Source organism: Ruditapes philippinarum, unplaced genomic scaffold (genome assembly GCF_026571515.1).
Source record: "Ruditapes philippinarum isolate M1 unplaced genomic scaffold, ASM2657151v2 ctg2365_1_1_1_1, whole genome shotgun sequence".
Classification (NCBI taxonomy): Eukaryota; Metazoa; Mollusca; class Bivalvia; order Venerida; family Veneridae; genus Ruditapes; species Ruditapes philippinarum.
The window spans coordinates 173,283-197,494 of NW_026858677.1; the positions used below are offsets into that span (position 1 = coordinate 173,283).

The window sequence follows — 24,212 nt, forward strand, 5'->3', positions numbered from 1 at the left end:
TAACCTTCTTCTTTTCATACTTTCTACAATAAACTTTGCAGCGCTAACATATTGATTTTGTATCACATAACATAGTTTTTGAATATCAGACATATTGTCAAAGTCACTGCTACTCTCTTTACATTTAGAAATCAAATTAACACGTAAATCGTTGTACATAGAGCATTTCAATACAAAGTGAGTTTCATCCTCAACAACATTGTCAGTACAAAGAGTGCATATTCTTTCATCAACACGTAATCCCACGTAACGTCCTGTTTCTAGTTTGAGGCGGAAGAATACCGCATCTTAATTGAAGCTAAATGGGACCTTTCTGCTTGAGTTATAGGAAGACATGAGATATTTTTCTGTTTCATAGTCTTGTTTGAATGTAACATATGTTCTCAGCTTTGCCACATTTGTAACATTGTCAGACCAATTTGATTTGTATAGTAAAAGTAACGAGTCTTCAATATTCTTTAAATCAACCGGAAGTTTGTTGTCATAAAAATGTGACATATTTACTTGTTGTAGAATATACTTAACATCTGAACACCATGTATTTCCAACAGTAATATAATCATACAAAAACACTTTCTTTGTGAGTCTATCATCACCCATATGTACAAGTCTATTCCATAGTCTCAGTATATTAACCCAACGTCTAGATGCTGAGCACAAATCCATCCCATATCACCAGTAATTGCTAGTATCGGAGCAAATCTATGAACACACATAAAATATCTGATTGCTCTATGCTGAGTAATATCTAGTTTCTTGAAGTTTTTGAAACCCCATATTGAAGAACAATAATCAGTTACAGGCACAACACACGAGTGATACATGTAATAAAAACGTTAAAAAATAAACATTGATCAAAATGAAAAATAATCAACCAATACTAATGAAGTAGTAAGTGAAAAATGTAATAAAAACATTGAAAAATGAACAATCTGCTAAAAGGAAAACATACAACCAATACAAACGAAGAAAAAAAAGGAAAATGTAAACATACATTGTATCAACGTAATCAATAATATTGATGTATCCGCAGGGTTATCGAAAGAGCTTTATTTTATTGATGTGTTTAAACCAAAACTAAACAAAAATTGATGACGTCCACATTTTTATACGTTGCGTACATATGTAAACACAAAAACGACAATTGAATTTGTTACTACTGTATCATGTTTATTTGTCCTGATGATATAGAAACCGGTCGGTATTATATTAAATTGAGAAACACCAGTTAATGTCTTTATAGAGTGCGTATTCACTAATTTGTTTCCGAAACGTTGTTGAGTTTTAGGAATCACTTCTGCAGTGATCCTTTTTGCTACATCTCCTATAAATTTTGTCGACCCGTTCATTAGTTTTGTTATACAGTTTATAGATTTGGTCAAACTTGTCATTGATTATGAATGACTTTAGTTGCTGGACTTTTAGCTCATCAAGTATAGCAGTTATTGGCGTTACTATACCTGCATGATCATGAATAAACGTTCCAACTACCATGCCAATGCATCTTAAATCAGATTCTCCCCCAGTATTGTCTTTCATAAACACGAGGGCCCCCGAATCGCCCTCTTTGCAAAAGCCCTTTTTATTTTTTGATTTGATATGGTATTGTTTATACAATGTAGGTTTATCATGTTTCAAGTTATCAAAGAATTGTATTTCTCTAACGACAGAGTTATCAAATTGAATTACTCCATGCGTATTCCTTGTTACTTGACCAAACTTTTGAACGTCCTTGCATCTAGATGGAATACCGCGCTTTCCCCATACCAGGCCAGCCTTAAACGCTGAAATATAAAACAGCAATATCTTAATTATATATCTGAATGGTTGATTATGAAAAAAAAGAAAAAAAAAGAAAAAAAAAAGAAAAGCAAGACCCAATTGAACTGAAAAGCGAGTAAATAGGTTTTTTAATTAAAATTTCATACATTTTTAACTAAAAGGATCGCTTAAACTAAACATGCAACATTAACAAATCTATGAAAAAAAAAAAAAAAAAAAAAAAAAAAAAAAGCAAGACCCAATTGAACTGAAAGCGAGTAAATAGGTTCTTAATTTAAATTTCATACATTTTTAACTAAAAGGATCGCTTAAACTAAGCATGCAACATTAAGAAAGCTAATGTGTTGGATGACCTATAAGGTTTTTGTAGGATCTATGTTATATAGAGAATAATAGGTTGGTGCCGTGGATGGAGAAAGTTTATCTGGTGAGCCGAGGGCAAATCCAATAAATTCCGGGGCAGAGCCAGACAAACTTTCTCCATCCACGGCACCAATCTATTATTCTATTTATCCTGTCACCGTTTTTTTTTACAGAATTTTATTAGGCAAACTACCTTTAATCATACTATCGAAAATGTTTCTATATAAACAAAGAAGGCCCGAAGCGTGCATTATTCTACATTCTAACACTCACGTGATTTTGTCACTATAGACAAAGAAAGAAAAAAACTGGTGTTAAACTGCCAATAAACACTGGTTAGGGACTACTTGAAATGCGCTGTTATGTTTTCACCCTCGATTGAATAGTTTACAAAGCATTTTAAAGCAACAATAAAAAGCATTTTTTTTATATTTTCAGTTCGTATAATGATTTATTTTCATACAATACCGAAATGATATCTCACTGACACTCACGCCACATATAAGATACATATCAGTTAATAAATATTTTGACAAAACGGCGCCAATCCGTAAGCAGCGTAATGACGTCATCCTAAGTAAACAACTCATTCATAAACAAGCTGACGTTATTTCAGGCATACAAGAATGATAAATGGGGCACGATGTAAACACAAAACGACGTAAGTTTTTATTGTTTGAAAACTTGATAAATAACGTTTTTTTCTTATTATTTCTTTTGTTTGATATTTCTAATATCTTCGCAACAGTAGGGTGCGAATATCGAACAGCGTTATACGGAAATCGGCACCGGAAGTTATTTCCGCTTGAAAAATAACATTAGTGATTTTCCTTATTTTATCGTGTTAGAATCGAAATAACATCGGCCTGAGAGGTGTATATCGGCTATTTCGTGGTCAATTCCTACGCATCAAAACTCCAAACCGGTGTTAAATAGCCGATATACACCTCTTAGGCCGATGTTATTTCTTAAACAATGCACTCGTGTTTGGCGCTACATTGTGACGTCACGTAAACAATACTTTAAATGTCTGTACAGCGTTAACGACTGAATAAAAGATATTGGTGTTCGAATTCATTTTCTTAGTTAGACCATTTTCTTTCATTCTAGATAGTTTTCACAACAAAATTCGACAAAAAATTGTTTTTATTTATCACATTTTTCAAACAAAATGGCGCCTTCAATGTGAAAAAATACACAGGGAGATAATAAGAACGGCGAGTGCATTGTTGTAGATAATTAGGGCCTTCTTTGTTTATATATAGAAACATTTAAGATAGTGTGATTATAGGTATTTTTTGCCAAATAAATTTCTTTACAAAAAAAAAACGGTGACAGGATAAATAGAATAATAGATTGGTTGCCGTGGATGGAGAAAGTTTATTCTGGCTCTGCTCCGGAATTTATTGGGTTCGCCTTCGGGCACCCAATAAATTCCTCCGCCTCGCCAGATAAACTTTCTCCATCCACGGCACCAACCTATTATTCTCTATATATTATCGCCATTTATAACCGGGGAATATCGTTTTTGAATAATTTGATTTTTTACGTTTCAAAACAATCTTATGTTGAACACCTTAGTTATTATGAATAAATTATTAACGATGAACAGATGTACATTTACCATGTAATATGAAATGAGTATGAAGCTTACAAGATATCCTAGAATTAGGAAATCCTCCGTTTGTAGGTGCACGTTTCTCAATCTTGAAAAGTGCAAGATCAACTCCTGGTTTGTCGTTTCCCCCATCTGTGTACGTAGCTTGCTTAAGCTTTCCTACTTCATAATCAGGTCCCTGTCTCCCTTCGTTAAGTTTAGGTTGATATATCATGACATCGAAATCCTCTTCCGTCTGTGTTGTTTTTTCCTTGAACAAATTGAATTTCGTGTCATCCAAAACAACATGAGCGCAAGTGATCCCACAAAGACCATACTCAGGATGTTCTACAAACCCCCCAAAGTCCCCCATTTCCCCGGAGATGGAAAAAGTAATTTTAAAACCCCTCTTTAATTTGTTTGTACCTATCGACTTTGCCCAAAACAAACTCCCCCTTCCCTTTTACGTGCCAGGAATACCCTTAAAATTTTGTCGGAAAAGGGTTTTCGTCAGTGGATAATTCTTTTACCAGAAAATTAAACGATGCAGGGAGTTGTTGTTTCTTTGTTCCGAAAAGTTTAGATGATCCCCGGTGATTGAGAAAAAAAATTTGTGGGGCGCTCGTTTCCCAAGTGCTTGTCTGTTTCCCCAATTTTAGCGAGTCTTTTCTCTGTTAAAGGATTGTCTTTTTTTTGCAAAAGTTAAGGGTTTCGTTGAAAAGCTTGTTTATTTTGTAAATTTTGTTTCCCCTTTTAATTGGGGTTTTTTTTCCGCTTTCAGTAAATACAAGAAATATAACTGTTTCGTCATTTTCTTTTCTATAAGCTGCTTCGACATGAGCAATGTGTTCTGATTTACTCTTTATTACTTTACAAATTTTTCTGCATTCATCATGTAATTTTGGTGACGTTTTACCTTCTTCTCGGAAAAGTCTGTTTAGGTCAACGTTATCCAAAGTACTGTCATCTTGCGAGTCGTTTGATTTGATTTCATTATCTGGAGAGATTGAATCTTTATAATCATAAAATCTTTACAGACAGTAGTCTTTTATTTTTTAGAAATTTCTTTATAAGAAAAACACTTTGTGTATTTTTTTTTGGGGGGTATAAAAATATCTAATTATTGATTTATTGCCCTTTTTCAAAATTTTTGACGATTGCTTTTAAATTTTTTTTTTTATGAAATTTCAAAATTTTTTACCCAATTTTTTTTTTTGAAGATGTTTTAGATAAAAACCCCAATGTTTAAAGAAAATCGACTAAGAAAAAATGCAGTAAGATTCTAAAAAAATTTAAATTTAAATGCAAAGATTCATACGATTAAAAAACTGATTTTGCAAAAATTAATTTACCTTAAATTCTAACAACATAACTAATGCAATAAGGCTATTTGTGCATTTTCTTATTTTGGGTTTTAGTACTTACAAATCGTTTTGACCCTGTATATTCTTTTTTGTATAAATGACATTATGTTTTTTTTCTTTATTGTTGCGTGAAAACAATTTTTAAAAAGACTGCCGTTAAAAATTGTTCATTTTTAAAGAAAAATGTTAAAAATAAGAAAAAATCAAAGTAAAAAAAAATCTTCTTTTGATATAAAAAGGTGTCTGTCCCTCTCTTTTATAAACTAACCATTTATAGTAAATTTCGAGGGATATTTACAAAAAAATTCCTTGGGCACCGTGAGTTTTATTTATCGTTCATGCAATGTTAATTATAAAATGAAAGTAATTGTTACAAAATGTAAACGTATTAGATTTAATCCGTTCACCCTTCTTTTACACTTGGATGGGCATAATGTCACTTTATCTTCACAATATTTTATTTTAAAACTCGTTTTTAAATTTTGACATACGTTGATTTTCTATCAGTTAGAACTCTCAAAACCATTGCAAATTTTCAATATTAAATTTGAACAATTTTCGTATCATAAGCTGATCACACCAGATCGAAATTCATTCATTATGAACATTTTAGTGCTACAACTAGGTTAAATCTGAATTCAGAATATAGAAATTTCCATTTACAAAATGAACGAGATATCATTGATTTTTCTGCAAAAATATGAATGGTATTTATATCATAATTAAAGATGAAGTACGTGATATGATTAAATAGTAGTAAATAACAAAATATGTGTTCGAGTACATATCTGATAACTTAATGATATCTTTATTTAAATGAGATGTAACATTTGATCCATAATATTTCATTTAGCAATCGCTTGCAAAATAACATACGAATCACAGTTTAAAAACCTACAACTTAAGACCATACTTACTTCGTATTGGTGCAATGCAATTTGGGTTGTCCTTTTCTTCTTCTGACGGTTTGTTCTCATAACATACAGTCGTCGTTGATGGCTATAAACATACACATGTACATATAAAAGCTTAATTTTATGAAAGGAAAAAAAGCCTATAAATATTCGTTCAATAACACATAATCATACTTTCTATTTTGTGTTATCTTGTAAGAACATCGGCACCTTCAACTAATTAACTGTTTATGGGTGCAAGTTATGTTAAATTTAAATGTTTTCATTGAATTTGTCTTTAAAAATGACTTCCCTAAGGAACAATAGTTGCATTTTGTTAAATAAAAGACGAAAAAATAAGTATTGACCAACTTTTTTTGTCTCTAGAGTTGATTTGCCTTTGTTTTGTTTTTTCGGTTTTTCATACTTCCGCTTTTTTATCTGTTCTTTTGTTGTAGCTGAAGATAAAATCGAAAATGTTGAATTGAAATTGCAAACGTTAGATAATTTGGAAAAGTAAGATGAGGTTATGAACAAATGCCGTCGATTGATACCATTACTAAAGAAAACTAAGGATGCGGCATCAGAAAGCCTGGATATCTTACGATACTCTGTTTATTGACGGAAAACCTGAAAAGGTTGACTAAGATTTAGTGGAGGATGGCCCAACAAATATGGAAATTTGTGTATGGAACTGCAATAGACTTACCGAAAATAAACTAAATGATACTATCATTTTTACAGAATCTTCGACCGATGAAAATTCAAAGTTAGATATTGATAAATTTACGTGTTACAGTTATTTTTATAATTTCAGACACAGACACACAGACACACACACACAGACACAAAAAAAAAGAAAAAAAAAGAACAAAACAAAAACAAACTTGTGTATATTCGCAATTCTATTAAATCTGGTGTTAAGATAGTAGACAACCTTTATGATACAATTCTTTACAAGCTAGATAAACTGTTTTTTTTATTTCATTGATGTTGTTTATATAAGTGGCGTTTATGTATGGTCGGCTGAGTCACATATATGTAATATTATCTAAAAATCTTTTTGATATAGTTTGACAAGATGTTTTTATTTCTAAAGAAATAAGTACAGTTTTGCTTGCAGGTGATTGGAACTGTAGAGTTGGAAACAAAAATGATTGTATTTTGTGTGATCAGGATATTCAAAAAAATGATTGCAAAAATTATGACCCCGATAAACCAATAGTACGGGCCTCTTTCGATACTGTATGTAACACAAGGGGTATTAAGTTGCTCGATTTTGTGTAAGTCAGCGTTTATGCGATAAGCTTACGATAAATTAGGTGATGATTTTGCCACAGGCTCGTACACATATTATTGTCGTCAGACGTGCAGTACGCTATATTATCGCTTGTTACAAGAAAAACATTTGAGTATAGCGTTTGAGCAGTCGAATGATAGGAAAACTAATGCCCTCAGTAGAATGTAATGGACGGTAGGGGGCGTTATTATAAAATTTATGCACGTGGAAAGTGTAGATAATTTTTATGTTATTGTCATTCAGCTTTGGACATTCGGACGGTGTTTTTGTTTTTGTATGCAAAATTCTGGTGGATTACATACAGGTCGCATATATGTTGAATATGCAGATGTATTATAGTATTGTCAGGAATTAAGAACCTTTTAGTGGGATATACAAGATTACTACTTTAAGAAAGATGTGTGATTCATGAATATGAATTTGAATGCTTAAATTAAAGTATTTAAGTTTTGTTACTTCACATTGAATCGGTAAATGTACATGATGTATGAACTGCATGCGGTGATATGTATTGTTTATATATGTAATTGTATTAGAAAGAATAGAAGTATATTCTTTTTTTTTCTTTTTTTTATAACTTATTTTTTTTCTCAGTGATCATACAGTAATACAGTGTACATAACATATGATAAACTTCTGTCCAGATAATACAAAAGCATGGTCACAAAGAGTTGTTTTTTTCACACCCAAACACACGAACGCACACACATCCGCACCCATACACCCACATTTCCAACAGGATTTATAACTATACATATTTCGAACATAACGCACACACAAAACAGCACACACAAAACAGCACACATACATTTCGGGTACCATCGGCAATACGATACTCGTATAAGTGTAACCTAATATTTGAACAAAAAGAAAAAGGGTAAAAGTAAAGGGGGTGAACAATTAATACAAAAGAACAAGAAAAAAACAAAACAAAAGATACATCAACAGTTTTTGACTGCTTCTAAACATAATTGTTTTTTATTCATGTAAGTAAGGTATTTTCATATGTTATTATATTCGTATCTGGGAAAATTCTATTCCATTTTTGAAAATGAGTTTCCAGTTTATCTCGATTAAATGCAATACATTTTTCAATACATAGTCTGCTCCGAAAATAATGTAAAAATAAGTTAAATTGTGGTGTGCGTTTTCCAATTTTGCAACTATATAATTATGTAATATTTTGTCACCAAAAGAATAAAGTGTTTTTGCATCTTTTTGTGTATCTGTGCTTGTAATTAAATGACATATTGTTTTCAAATTAATTTTTATAATAATATTTCTTCTTTTGAAATATTCTATTAAATTCCTCCAAAAAAGTTGCGTGTAAGAACATTGCCATAAGAGGTGTTCAATAGATTCAATATCCATTGCACAAAAATCACAAAGACTCGATGAAGAAATGTTTTGTTTTAGAAGTATATTCAGTCGACTGTTTCATACGCTTAAACTCAAATACAGTATACATGTATGTATTTTTCTATAAGTCTGTTTTTTGTGTTTTTGTCTTAAAAAAGGTCCAGGTTTGGTTGTCAAAAGTTAAGGTCAAAGTCTATTTGTCCGTCTGATACCGTCGTTTTAAAGGTTGACTCTATTACCCATCAAACACATGGCGTTAAAATAACGTCGGATTACCGTTAGAGTTTGGTCACGACGTCGGCGACCAAAATACGACGTAAATCTGACGTCCAAAAACCGATGTGTATTACACGTTTCTTTTTGACATCGTACTAACGTCAGGTTCTGGTCGGTGTCCTGACGGTAGGTAAAAAATTAACAAAAAAATCCTTATTCGCTGTTGTAATCATTTTAACTTTTTTTCAAGACCAAGTGAGCGGTGCCGCAACCTAATAAAACATATAGGTGGTGCTGTATATAGGCAAGTTACATGTGTTATTGTTATGAAATCTATTTATAGCCACAGATCTGTTTACGAGTTCCAATCATTTAACGTTATAATATCATCATTTGTGGTACATTATATGTATCAAAATCACAAGTTTTTAAAAGTGCTTTAACATTTAATCGTAGTGACAGAAAAAAGAAATAAAACATAATTATAATTCGAATCTACATCCACGTGGATGGAAAATTCAAATTCGTAGGCGTTTCGTACGTTTTGGCGGTCAGTCAGGAATCAGGATGCATTGATAAAGTGAATATTCTAGATTTTCTTGAACAAAAAGGTCAGTTCAATTCATTTAAATTATTTCTACTTTGTATTTGATAAATAATCGCATGATTATCATTATTTGAACAGTTGAAGCAAAATGTCACACAAATTCGCGATAATGTTTGATAATAAATCATTTCAAATTTGGCATGTTTTAACTCTGCTTGTGAAGAGTTTATAATGTGCCTCTGTTCTACCAAAGAGAATGCTTAGTTTTCATATTCTTGTTAAACTGTGATGTTTTTGTCAGTTAAACTCTGAGAATTGAGAATGAATTTATACGATTTCCAGCAATTCTGACCAAGACGTTTCGTCCCAAATAACCCAAGACGTTTCTTTCCCAGACATTTCGGCATTTTCCCAATCGGCCCATTCTTTTATCATTATCAGAATAAATCTTACCTTAATGTGTTTTACACCAGATTTTAATATCATTCTAAAAAATGAACGGGAAATAAATGAAAGAGCGAATTGATTGATTATCTAATTATGCATTTGTAATATAGAATGAGGCGTCATTTAATCATTAGTAGGAAAAATGTAACAAAACAATCAAAACAGAACTTAAACTTTTTAACAAAACATAGTACATAAACATACATTTATTATCAACAATTTTTAACAATCTTTAATTTGAAACTATGAAGAATTTAAGACTTGCGTTTACAACTGTTCTATTTCAAAAGTAGAATGTACATTAGTTAGAATATAATTTTCTTTTCAGATCGTTGAAGTGTTGAACATGCTCTCAAAGGTCGGAGGGACAGAAATACGTGATAACGTAAAAAGAAACATGGGAAAGTAAGATTTTTTGTAAATTTTATCACATACTATAATCCAGCGGTCTTTTAAATGTTTACTTTTATTTTTTGTTAAAGCTCACTTCTAAAAAGCTAGCAAAGTTGTTCATTAAGTAAATAGATAGATAGATTTATTTCGGCAAAGGAAGCATATACATAGTTGACAATATAACATAGGATAAAATAATGAGCATTATTAAATACTATATCACATACGAGTAAAACTATTACATGCTCACCAAAACCAAGGATAACACAAAAAAGGGCAAAAAAGCTCTTATTTCCATTGTGGTCCTTTGTATTGGCGGCATGACATAGAGAGGCAAACCTAAATATAATCATGTTCAAAAATACTAATAAATCATAAAAATGTTTATCACAGTCAAATCTTGATTTAATGATACTCCTGTTTACAGCTAGGATTTAAAACACATTACTAAAATTGTAATAAGATAAATAGCAGACATTAAGACAATTTAAAATCCTGAGCCGAAATATGTAAAAACATGTTTAAAATTTTTTTTAAATACTGTTCAGAAGATGACTTTTGATGGCAACCTTAAAACTTTGTAACCTGTCAATCTCCGTTAACTTTATAGGTAAATCATTTCATAATTTAATACCAGAGAAAGCAAAGGATTTAGAACCCTGTCCTTTGACCTTAGGTAGGCAATATCCACCCTTTTGACTAAGTCTTGTACTATAATTATGAATGGAATCTTGTGGAATAAAGTGTTCAGACATGTAATCCAGAGATAGGCCATTTTTTATCTTAAAAACATGACACAACATTATCTGTTCAACTCTTTTGTGGACCGGTAACCAGTTAAGGGACTTAAAGTGGGATGGGTCAATGTGGGCTCTGGAGTCCAAGTCAAGTACAAATCTCATTATTTTGTTTTGACAAGTTTGTAACTTATTTTTTAAAGACTGTGTCAAGCTATTATACCAAACAGAGCATGCGTAATCATAGTGACACTGAATAAGAGACATAACCAGAAGTTTCTTGGTATGCTGAGTAAGAAACTCTTTCTTGCGGTAAAGAAATTTTAACCGAGAGATACCTTTCAAAATTTCTAAAGGGCAGATAACCATGAAAAATAGTTTTGCTTGTTATTTTTCAAATGAAAATGATATCACAAACGCCATTGGACATTTACATATCCTCCGGACAAACGAGGGGTGGTGAGAGAAGGTCATAAATCTAAAAGCATAACACCTCCAAATCGTGCTAATTCTCGTGGATATTTAAAAGTATAACTTTGTGAAGTAACTAAAAGGAAGTAATTCATATGTTAGTGACAATTATCAAAAGGAGGTCAAATATTAAAAAATAGCACTAAATGTTTTAGTAATGTTGTAGAAATATAGTTAAAATACTGAAAATCTGTCATTAATTGTTTGAAACATTATTATCCGAATCTTTTAACTTTTCTTAAAATTATATTTTCATTATTTTGTTTGATAGGCAAACTTTGATTGCAATGTACCGGTCCTACTAAACACTGCTAAGGACCGCTAAGGAGCCACAAAGGACTACTAGGGAGACACAAAGGACCTTAAAACACCTCCTAGGGCATTCTTATAATACATGGTAGTATGTTTAGTGGAAAAAAAAATTTTAAGTAAAATATTATTTTGCTGAAATTTTTTGAGTTGCCCGACCGCTAAGGACTGCTCAGATACACAAAATCCTGATTTGATCGAATTTAATGGAACTCATTCTTTTAAGTAACTTTCACTCCAATGAAATGTTTAACAAAAAAATAAAAGCAAAAATATGTTTTTATAGTTTTTTTTATTTAAAATAAAAGTTCCAATTTTAAGCTGATACATACAATTTTAGTAAATTCTACAAGGCTTAATACTTTTCATAAATTAAACAAAATAAAACATAAAATAAGTTAATATCAAAACAAAAGTCCTACTAAACACTGCTAAGGACTGCTAAGGACCGCTAAGGACTGCCAAGGAGCCACAAAGGACTACTAGGGAGGCACAAAGGATCTTAAAATACCTCCTCTTATAATACATGGTAGTATGTTTAGTGAAAAAAAATTTAATTTTCAGAAAAAAATATTATTTTGGTGAAAATTTTATTATTAACTCATTTAATATATCTAAACCATTCATAAGTGGCGGCATGGCCGAGTGGTTAACGCGTCGTTGTTTCCTTGAGCAAGAAACTTTACACTCATTGCTCCGTACTGGTTGGTTCCAGGAACGGATTCGAAAGCGTGTCTATAAGCTTATAGCTTCCTACACAATCGAACTAAAATAAATTCTGTATAAACCAAACCATTCATAGAATATATATCAACAATACTTACAATAGTATCCTTCTTGTTCCTAGAAAGTCCGAATTTTCACTCATATGTTATTTATGTTATTGATCTACGAAAGTTGAGTCAATTTAGTTTAATAATATTTTATTGCAACTATAAAATACATGTCAGATATGAATAACACACAAAAAAGAAACAAATGTAAATATAAGTATATAGTGCAAAAGGATTGGGCTACAAGTTATTACAACATTAGCAACGGCCCTTCCCACAAAGTCTAACTTTTATATTACCTATTTTCCGGATAGTTACAAGTAATTGATTTGTCAGTGGAAGTGAGAAAAAGAAAAAAAAAAACACACACCCGCATGCACGTACATACTCACACATAAATTTAATATAAAACACCAATTTTGCTCCATATAATAAGATATAACAGGATATTTCAAATAGAAATTTGAGACACTGGATAGAATTGGGAATTATTTAGCTTGGCAAATTTAAAACAACAACAAAAAAAGAAGAAGAAAGAAACCCTTAAAGAGAGAGAGAGAGAGAGAGAGAGAGAGAGAGAGAGGTTCCCCTACGCTGCCTGACCCATGAAATTGACAAAGATGATGTGTGATAGTATCACAGCGATAAATAGAAATTTGGCAATTATTTTACGTCATACTTACTTTTCGTACACGTGTGTCAACAAGGAAATGGCCTATTTACATATCATAAATTCTACATATTGTTTTGGATTTTAATAATCAATGACAGATGGAGATAACGGTCAGTTGAAGTAAGTAAAGTATTTACATGTATATTTATCGGTACCACTTAAGAATAAGAATATATGTAATGAATAATGGCTGCTGTATTTGTTTTTGGTTTTTTTCTCTCCTCTTTTTTTTCCCTTCTGATTGGAAAAATTAAAGAGGAAAAAAACAACAAAAAAACAACAACAAAAAACAACAACAACAACACATGCCATTACAAATTAACCAGATAGCTCAGCCGGTAGAGCAGCCTAGACTGTGTATGGACATGGTTATAGTAAGGTCTCAGGTTCAAGTCCTGATCTGGTTTTTACTTGTAACAATTTTATCTAAATTTGAGTCAATTTACAACACATATACCAATTCAATAATATTAAAATACGCATTTGAATTCTGACACAGCGACTATATTTCCATTCTCTCTCCAACATTAAAATCATGACCATGTCAAGGCATATTTGAAAACATGTTGTTACATAAGATTTTATGACTACAGTAACTGTTGTTTTTTTTTTAAATGTCATACAAAGATATCATTTCGTTGTGTTCGAAAGATAATATTTCAATAATATTGTAAAAATTTTACATGTCTTAAAGAACACGTTCCTTGAACTGGAAATGACCAATACAAAGGTCGTTCAACACTTTTTCTATAAAATTTATGATAGAGTAAGGTCATGAATTTATAAAATTAAGAAAAACAGAATCAATTAAAAAAACCAGCAAACACGACAAAGTTGAAAACGATGCAGGCTCAGTATGATGATTGAACCAGTTCATGGATTGTACTTTAAGGTGAAAGTAACTGTTCACGCCTAGAGGAGGCTAAAACAGAACATTGCAAACTTTCATCTTTTTAGTAGAATACGTACAGTTACTTAATAACTTACATTGCATTATTTCTTTCAAACTCTTTTCGGTAAATTTCACTGTGTTTTCTGACTTAATATTTTAAGGACTTTTATCCGTGATATTTTGTATTATTCAAAAGTTTAAACAAATTATGTCGGAGTGATTTAAAGTTATGTACCGGACTAGTCCAATAAATTAGACGTTACAGGCTTGACCGACATAAACTATAACAAGCCTGTAACGTCTAATTTATTGGACTTGTCCGGTACATTACTTTAAATCACTCCGACATCTAATAGTTATTGTTCAAAAACGCATAGCATCATAAAATATTCAAAAAAAATGTATATTGTCTTGTCTTTCAAGCGTTATTCAAAAGCTTATCTTCTTTTCATTCAATTTCATGCTCAATCATACACAAAACTCTCAAACAATGTACTTATCAATTTAAAATAAAATATAAACATCAATCTATTTTTGTCTATCAGCCATACTGGTTAAGCAAGGTGCTTTACAGATTGATTCAAAATTTTTGAACGGAAAAATATATTCGAACACACTGACGGTGCATGGGCAATTATTTCGTTAAAAAAATATTCCGTTAGATTGTTCTGACTCAGTTAAACGCTTGCATTTGAATTAGCCAATCAGATTTCGCGCACTTTATATCCGCCATTTGTTTATAGGCTGTAAAAAGAATTGAAATACATGAGAGGATTAAATCATGATTTTTCGGATGTGACAGTTTAATTATTTTGACAAAAGGTATTTATTTAGGAAATAGATATCAATTCTGAGTGCATTGTTGTAGAATAAATGCACGGTTTGAGTTCAAATGCGTAGTAATATAATCACGAAGGCCGATAGGCCTGAGTGATTAATTACAAAGCTTTTGAACGAAAAACGTGCATTATTATACAATAATGCACGAAGAATTAATATATATTTCCATTCTAACACGTCAAGAAAAATTAGAATTATTATTATAAAGTTGGACTTTATGTTTGGTGGTTAAATTTGTTTTCGCCTGAGAGTTTCCCATAGAAACGTTCTTTAAAGGCTGTTCCAGTGGATTGAAAAAAACTGTTGTTAAATCTACCGTGTGTAGAAACATTTTGAGAATAACGAATTTTGAAAACGTTGGAAAAACTTTGTTTGTTTATTTTGTTTCACTTTATAATTTTTCAAGCGAAATACAAATTATTAAAAGTGAAATAAATGTAAAACTTAACTCATTTGCGACATTTAAATAGCGTACTTGATTTGATTGTTTTGCACGTGCTGTCTGGCGCTACATTGTGACGTCACGTAAACAACACTTAAAACGTCTGTACAGCGTTAAAGACTGAATTAAAGATATTGGTGTTCGGATTCATTTTCTTAGTTTGACCATTTTCTTTCATTCTAGATAGCTTTCACAACAAAATTCGACAAAAAATGTTTTTATTTATCAGATTTTTTAAACAAAATGGCGCCCTCAATGTGAAAATACACAGGGAGGTAATAAGGACGGCGAGTGCATTGTTGAAGAATAATGCACGCTTCGGGACTTCTTTGCTTATATATAAAAAAAATCCGATAGTGTTAGAATTTTTAGTTTTGTTCATAAATAGGTCAAAACTTATGTAAATACACGCTGTCTTCATTGTTTTTCGTTCCGCCCGATTTTCTGGCGGAACATGCTATGGGTTTTTTTTAGCAATTTCGATATGACGTTGCTTTGCCCAGAAGCAAAAATATCTCAAAGCGACGTCATATTAATAGGACTAGTACAGGACAAGACAGGCGGACAGATAGACATATGGGCAAGGCGGCGACGAAGGAAATAGAGAATAATAGGTTGGTGCCGTGGATGGAGAAAGTTTATCTGGCGAGGCGGAGGAATTTATTGGGTGAGCCGAAGGCGAACCCAATAAATTCCGGAGCAGAGCCAGATAAACTTTCTCCATCCACAGCACCAACCTATTATTCTATTTATCCTGTCACCGTTTTTTTTAAAGAATTTTATTAAGCAAACTACCTTTGATCACACTATCGGATTTGTTTCTATGACCGAAGCGTGCATTATCCTACAACAATGCACTCGCCGTTCTTATTATCTCCCTGTGTATTTTCACATTGAGGGCGCCATTTTGTTTGAAAAATGTGATAAATAAAAACAATTTTTTGTCGAATTTTGTTGTGAAAACTATCTAGAATGAAAGAAAATGGTCTAACTAAGAAAATGAATTCGAACACCAATATCTTTTATTCAGTCGTTAACGCTGTACAGACGTTTAAAGTATTGTTTACGTGACGTCACAATGTAGCGCCAAACAGCACGTGCAAAACAATCAAATCAAGTACGCTATTTTAATGTCGCAAACGAGTTAAGTTTTACATTTATTCACTTTTAATAATTTTTATTTCGCTTGAAAAAGTATAGAGTGAAATAAAATAAACAAACAAAGTTTTATCAACGTTTCCAAAATTCGTTATTCTACACACAGAAGATTTAACGACAGTTTTTTTCATACCACTGGAACATAATGTCCAACATTATAATAATAATTATATTTTTTCTTGAAAAGTAGTCCGGCAAACATGCATACCACGTGATCAAGTGCCGTAGAACAGTAAAAATATACGGCACCTTGTTATCGGGCCGAAATTGATACAAGTGACAGGATAAAAGATAATAAACTGCTACATTTTAATGATATACAACTGTATATTACAACAGTTTTTTCTTCTTTATGGAAATTTAAAATAGACATCGAGTGCTTGCAAGGAAATATGTATTTAAGTATGAAAATAAATATAAAAATCAAACACTTACTTTTTATACGATGATATGTAAATTGTAATGTTTGAAACACTATATGTCAGTGATCAACATATTTTGGAATAAGTGGATAATCCTTTTTGAAAAAAAACTGTCTACCTTAATCGGGATATTTAAACTTTCGTAGAAGTCATACAATGGATACTATCTTTTCATTTAAGTAAATTTCTGCTGGATATATATTCTATCATATCTATGTACAACATTATGATCTGTAACTGATTGCACGTTATTATTTATATCTTTCCGGATAAGAAGGTTAAGAATTATCGGCATTTAGACCAAATTTTCTTCGTGCGGAGTGGAAGGCCTTCCATATCGCCAATATTTACTCTAATCTCGATTTCCTACTAAGGGAGTTACTTACATTTGTGTTTAATCCATCCTAATATCCCGGAAATATTTTGACGTAGTCCCTTTGCTAACAGACACAAGACACGTCATTGCCCTTTACTTGCCCAAGGTTCAGTTTCTTTAATAGTTATAGATTTTCTTCTAAATATTATCGTTAAGCTGTTCCATAATTTTATTTAAAAAAAAACAACAAAAAACAAACTTAACCATCTTGGCTTCAGCTGATCATTATCTTAATAAATGCTGCTCATTCCATTCACTTTTCATCTACCTTTTTAATGATGTTCTTTAGGTATTACATCATGCAATGCAGCCCACAGGTGCTTGAAACTAACTTTTTAAAGTTTTATATGGGCTATATACTATAATAAGATATAAGGTCTCCAACAGAACAAAAACATCATGCTGAACAAACAAGAACACTGCTGCAAGAAACGACAAGATCACGGTTATCTCTTTCTGGTCGACATTCGAAAGGATCAATCCAAGCGTTAACGCTTTTTAATTCATTAAAATTCTTCAAATAGCAAAGAAATGAGTAAAAGTTTCACAAAATGCCAATATTTTCAATCCATGTCGTTTTCGACGTCCAATCTATTCATGTATACAAACACGATTTCTGGTCGATTCCTACGAAATAAACAGAAAACGTCTATAATTTCCTCATAAAATTCATAAACAAACTCTTTTTCTATCGATCTGCGAAGTCTAAATTGAACTAGAGCCCTCTATGTACGTAAATATTTTAAAAATATTGGTTGTAGAAGCGGAGGTCAAGTAAAGTGCGCCATTTTGATTTTGAAGTGACAGGTGAATGAAGCAAAGAAATGGTATTATACGATTGGTCAATAGTATTCCGATTATTATCTTAACCAATCAAATCCTTGTATAATATTCAGAGCGGAACAGTATATACATGCCCTACATGGCGATAAAATACTGTCAACAAGCGAGATCCTTGTATATTTTTTAAAGAATTACGCATGTAGAGGGCTTTTGATCGGTTAAGACTCCGCAGATCGATAGGAAAAGAGTTTGTGTATGGAACGTACGTGGAAATTCTAGCCGTTTTTTGTTTATTTCGTAAAAATCGACCAGAAATCGTATTTGTATACATGAATGGTATGGACGTCGAAAACGACATGAATTGAAAATAATGGCATTTTGCGAAACTTTTCCCAATTTCTTTGCTACTTGGGGGATTTTTATGAAATAAAAAGCGTTAGCACTTGGATTGATGCTTTTAAATGGCGACCACAAAGAGATAACCGTGATCTGGTCGCATTTTGCAGCAGTGTTCTTGTTTGTTCCGTATGATGTTTTTGTTCCGTTGGGGGCCGTATATCTTTATATACATATATAGACCGGTTATGTAAAATATTTGATTATGTGACTAGCGCCTGTGATGCAGCCTTTATACTCAGAGGATGCTCAAAACGTTCCTACCATTACAAACTGTATATAGCTTCGAAATTACAATGTACTTTTTGCATTCTTCGTTCTTTTGGTAGATGCATGTATTCAAATGCATACGTTTATAGTGTAAGCATTCCATCTGCCGATTCATCTGAATGTTCTTTAGCCTGCTGGAACTTTACAAATCATGTTAAAAAATACTCTTTCAGGAAAAAAATTCTCATAATTTCATTTATGCTTATCATATTAATATTGCATGGAAAGTTTCTTTTTTATAGGATACAAATGGAATCTGATTCTGAGATTCATTGGGGGAAACAATACGTTGATATACATCTAGATGTTAAATTAAAAAAAAACTAGAAATGTGCCCCTATTCCACTGTTTTGTCAATCTTATAACTCTAGGTCAAAAATTTTTGAGCTACATGACTGTGCCAAAAGTTGAAAACTAAAATCTTTTTGTAAGTAAAGTGCAAGAACTTTAAAAATACTGAATAAATCCATAAGCAAACCCCAAGGTGCATAAGTACACGTGCTGACCAACATTCTTGTAAACTTTCAGGCCTTCAGGTCAAACACGTTTTGAGCTATGCATGAACAAGTTGTAAATTGCAAATTTATACTTGGTCAAATAACACAACATAATGGAACAGTTTTTAATAAGTCAAGGACAATAACTCTAGAAATACTGGATAAATCCACGGGCGAAACCCGAGGTGCACGACTACACATGTTGACCTACATTCCTGTTAAGTTTCGTGACTCTATGTTAAATAATTTATGAGCTAGCAAGACACATTTTCAAGATTTTTGATAACTATTAAGCGCCCGTTGTCAAAGGTAAAAATTAGGCTTTAGACTTGAGGGGAATGGAAGGTTTTAAACAGTGAAATTATCAATTTGATAATTTCACTGTTTTTTGAATTTATGCCCCTTACGTTGTTTCAGTGCACAGTACTGGAAACAAACTAAATGACGTAACGTCGTAAATGACGTCATGTTGTATAATTATTTGGCGCGCTTTTCATTTAGTATTAGGTTAAATGTCTTTTTAAAACGTTTCTTTGCATATACTAAAAAGAAAATTTGTTTAGTTTAGTGTAAGATCGAAATATATTGTGAACACCAAAAGTTCATATTTCACTCGTGGCTGCGCCACTCGTGAAATATACCTTTTGGTGTTCACTCGGTGAAATATATTCCGATCTTACACTGGACTAAACAAATAGCCTCTATATAATACAATACTACTATAATCCAACTACCTATTATAATTGTTTTATTATATATCCAATATACTTTTCAAAACTACAATTAAAAACTTCAGTACAAAGAATCCCTGATAAACCATCAGCATTAACGGTTTTACTGAATATGATGTTTACTGAAATAGCAATATATTCCAAGTACCAGATATCTAATATTTCTGTGAATTGTTTATTATAATCTTACACTTACAAAAATCAAATTACATTTAACCTTAAAATATTAACCATTTAGAAAAAAAACTCAAAAACATTTTACCTATAAGTTTTACACAAAGTAATGCAACACCCAAAGTAGCAGATATCCGATATTCCTGTTTAGGAAAGTTTGTGTTTCTACACAGGTACCCTCCGACCAACAACCTCAAACACGCTATTTATAACTTTTTTTGCAATTAAAGTTAAAAACAAATGCCACAAACCTTATCTTTTTCAAATTTTCTTTTCTTTCGTTTATTTCTTTCCTGGACATTATTATCATCAACTCTTTTGAAACTGTCTGTTTCGATGGGCTTTTCAGCATGATCTGTTATTTGTAGCGAGCTGCCATTGGTATTTGTCGTCTACAAAAAAAATCGTAAACTACTTTTATATGTCAGGTTATATTCCTATTTGTATTTCAACATTTATTTTATTTGTTATCTTTTTTTAATTATTACGAGTTTATAATTACTATGATTAAAAGTGCCAGTCGGATGAATGAATGAAAATATCTAACCTTTACATTCAAGAATAGATTTCGTTCATTTTTTTATTTGTTTGTACAAAACGATTTTAAATTTTATATAGATCAACTAGTATTTTTTTCTTTCTTAACTTATCGAAAATAAACATACATGTTATCTTACTGTGTTAACTTTGTATGTTACCTTCTCTAAATAAAGATTTTGTTGTTGTTGTTTTTAATATCATTATGCTTTAAATCAAACGTTGACCCGATATGTTGTACTGAAAAATGAAGAATTATCCGAAACTAGATATCTGTGCACTAGCTTGTATATTATGCTTCGCCATTTCCTTTCTCATGCACTGATAGCGACATACTTAAAATTAATACATATATCTTTGGAACGTATATCCGACACGTTTCATTCTAAAATACCTGAAATTGGATTGCTTCCGGTAATTCTGCATGTGGTAGACATGATACTGTCCCTTTTCTCGGACTGAGTTCCATCTTAATCGTTAGAGGTTATCAGGAGGGTGTGTCCTCTTGTTATTCGATTGACTGGTTATCTCTACTCACCGTGTTATTGACAGATGACTGTAGATGAAACAAATGACAAAGATAAATGTTTATAACATTAATTATGAATTGAAAGAAAAAACAAGAACGTTAAGGGAAATATTTTTCTTAGATGTGTTACATTTAAAGAATAACAAAGATTTATGGTATTCCATAAACCTATGTATTTTGAATAGTCTAGGTTTTTTATTTAGAACAACAACTGTCAAAGGTCTTGCATGGATACACCCGCTAGCCACTTTGTATATACGTTATTTATTTGGCCTAAGTCTAACTATTTAGACTTTTCAGATACATCATGATATTGTTCAGACAAGGCTTTGTCATTTTGTATGGTCATCAACTAATAGTTTTTTGTAAGGAGCATTAAGCAGTGGAGTAAGATAGAAAAGGTCATCATTACCAGATTGACAAATGTTTTTATAAAAAGCTTAATGGTATCATATTTCAAACACATACTAGTAATCAAACTTAGACTGAAAAGCTTATACAATGTAAAAAGTAATTAGATTATTATTTTTCGACAGAAGGTATTTTTGGTACGATTAATATATAAATTTTCCTATAATGATTATAATTTTAATAGTACTTAATCAGTGCTCTTTTTGCTAATAACATTTAAGTATATAAATTATATGCAATAAAGAGAACCTTTCAAATGGCAGGAGAGCTTAACAATTGAACGTTATTTTTGTGATAATATTTTATCACATTAACACGTAATCATTTAGGTCTTGTAGCTCTATAACTAAAATCAAACAGTATAAACAGGTTATAAAAGAAGGCTGGAAGAAGAAAAGAATATTGAAGACTTTATACTAAAAGAGACAACAAACTACACTTATTAGATTACAGAACAGGCACTTTTCATGCTTCTTGACTGAATCTGCCCTTAATAGTTATCTTGCACTCATATTATTTTAAATATGGAGTTATTCACTCAGTTGATAAATGCATTTTTAAACGGATGCTTCTGATTGATACTTTAAACGGAGATTGTCGAATTATTTGTTTGATTTCTAGGTCGCATACTTCCAGTCAAATAACCAAATGCTATTAATAGCTATAAAAGGGTCCGTTTATGATCCCTTAATCAAATATTTACTATCTAATAACAGTCTTACATTCTGCTTTTTAAGGCATTTCACATAAAATAGATCATGCTTAAGGTGAGCCATGCATTGATCGATGACCTGTCTAATTCTAATAAATTTTCCCTATTTTTACACGATTGTCCTTTGTTTTGATCTCTCCAGCTATCTAACATGGCTCAGAGTCTTCTTAATCTTGGATGTTAAATAAAACGCAACGGCATTCCAACAAATGACACAATTATACCAATACTTAACATACATTGAGAAAAGAAGGCTGCTTCCAGTCTTATTGGATGGTGAAGACCCTTCGATTTAAATGACCTGCGATCTGAAAAATAAGAAAATATACATATCACGGATATACGAGTTCTCAATCAGGAGGATAGGGTGTTCAAAGAGGAACCTGTAATTATATGGTTGGCAAACAATAAAATAGAAATCAGGGCTAAATGAAGAACACAACAGCTTTCGCTATAAGATTCTCATTTCTTATGCGCATGCGTGACCGAATTCAAAAATGTAAGTACACTTACTCATCTACAAAACATACATTATATATAGTCAAACCTGTTATAGCGGTCATCCTTATGTAAATTGACCCCGTCAAATACGATCAGTCTCGGGTATGACCAATGTAAATCCCTATATAATGACACCTTATATAGCGTGACCCTGCTCAACGGGCAGCGCTCGGTGCAAATGACGAAAAATAATGATAAAGCTGTCACTAATATGCTGATTATTACAACGTGTTTTTACATGAAAGCACAGCGTTAAAAGACGTGAGACTAGTTTGATCGATATTCAATCAGATCGTCACTGATAACTGCTGTAATGACCATCGGGCGTTATTTCTGATTCGGAGAAGCTGTTTTGAAACAGGTTTCAGTAGAGCCTTGCTATAACTATGAATATGCTTGAGTATTTCCTCATACAGTCGGGTGATGTACAATCCTGTTTGTAGAAACATACTTCATTCGTCACATACAAAAACAATTTTTTTATTACATTTACCCCTGTTATAATTCTGCACAATCGGCCTAACAGAGGTATGCCACTTGCCAAAGACATAGCAATAGGCCACTGTGCACGAACGATCCAGCGCATGCGCCAGACGAATAACATCAGGGTTCTTTTATGGCAACCTTAAACTTCCGATCTAAACCCAAAAGACCATGCTAAAAGGCGTGCCGGGGCTTTCCAACAGCCTGTCAACTTGGCAGCCCTGGAGTGTATTACTTTATATTATGCAGTTTACCAGTTTTAACGACTTTTTACCAATCTTTATTAATATGCTCTTCAAACTGAGAGTATAATCCGGAATGACGCTGCTATTATAATTTATCTGAATATATTTGACTATATTTATGCATGCATCACATTCTAAAACATCACAGAAGAAAAACAAAATCCAACTGTATATAATTAGAGTGAGACCTGGAGTTATGCCAATTAAATATGAACATACAGTTTAAATTAAATTAGACAAAGGTTTTTATTAAAGGAGTATCTTGATATATTACTTGTATTTGACTCGAGTAGATTTAACTAGAACGGACTATAGTGATCTTCTGATATATCCTAAAGAAAACAACTTAGAAATTCAAACAGTGCGATGCTGATTCGCTTCGTATTCCTAGATAGATTTGACAAGCCATAAAAACTATTTATAAATTTCAATAGAAACATCTCGTGTTGAGCAGCTTGTAACGAAAGAATAATAGCTGTGAAAGAAATAGTAGATAAGTTATTACTCACAACAATCGCTTGACATTGCTTTTTCACGGATTAATTGATTATTTCAACGTACGGTGTGTCCCACACCTTTTGCGAGATTC

The 24,212-nt window shown here is 31.9% G+C and overlaps 1 protein-coding gene and 1 long non-coding RNA gene across 2 annotated transcripts; both read right to left on the bottom strand.

The window, feature by feature from the left end:
* Positions 1-332: 332 nt before the first annotated feature.
* LOC132753928 (uncharacterized) lies at positions 333-4,115 on the bottom strand. Its single transcript, XM_060744485.1, has 2 exons — positions 3,800-4,115; positions 333-1,784 (listed from the first exon to the last, which is right to left on the bottom strand). The coding sequence occupies exons 1-2, from the start codon at positions 4,113-4,115 to the stop codon at positions 1,285-1,287; spliced, it is 816 nt and encodes a 271-aa protein (XP_060600468.1). The 3' UTR covers positions 333-1,284.
* A 409-nt stretch (positions 4,116-4,524) lies between these two features.
* On the bottom strand, positions 4,525-6,806 carry LOC132753930 (uncharacterized). Its single transcript, XR_009629027.1, has 3 exons — positions 6,372-6,806; positions 6,024-6,105; positions 4,525-4,739 (listed from the first exon to the last, which is right to left on the bottom strand). It is a non-coding gene; the product is annotated as an uncharacterized LOC132753930 (long non-coding RNA).
* Between the last annotated feature and the right edge of the window lie 17,406 nt (positions 6,807-24,212).

Bases quoted from the DNA above. Each gene is read 5' to 3' on its own strand.
- LOC132753928 (XM_060744485.1), bottom strand. From the start codon at position 4,115: ATGGGGGACTTTGGGGGGTTTGTAGAACATCCTGAGTATGGTCTTTGT. The intron at 1,785-3,799 runs GTAAGCTTCATA...TTTATATTTCAG, and splicing joins TCCTAATTCTAGGATATCTT to CGTTTAAGGCTGGCCTGGTA.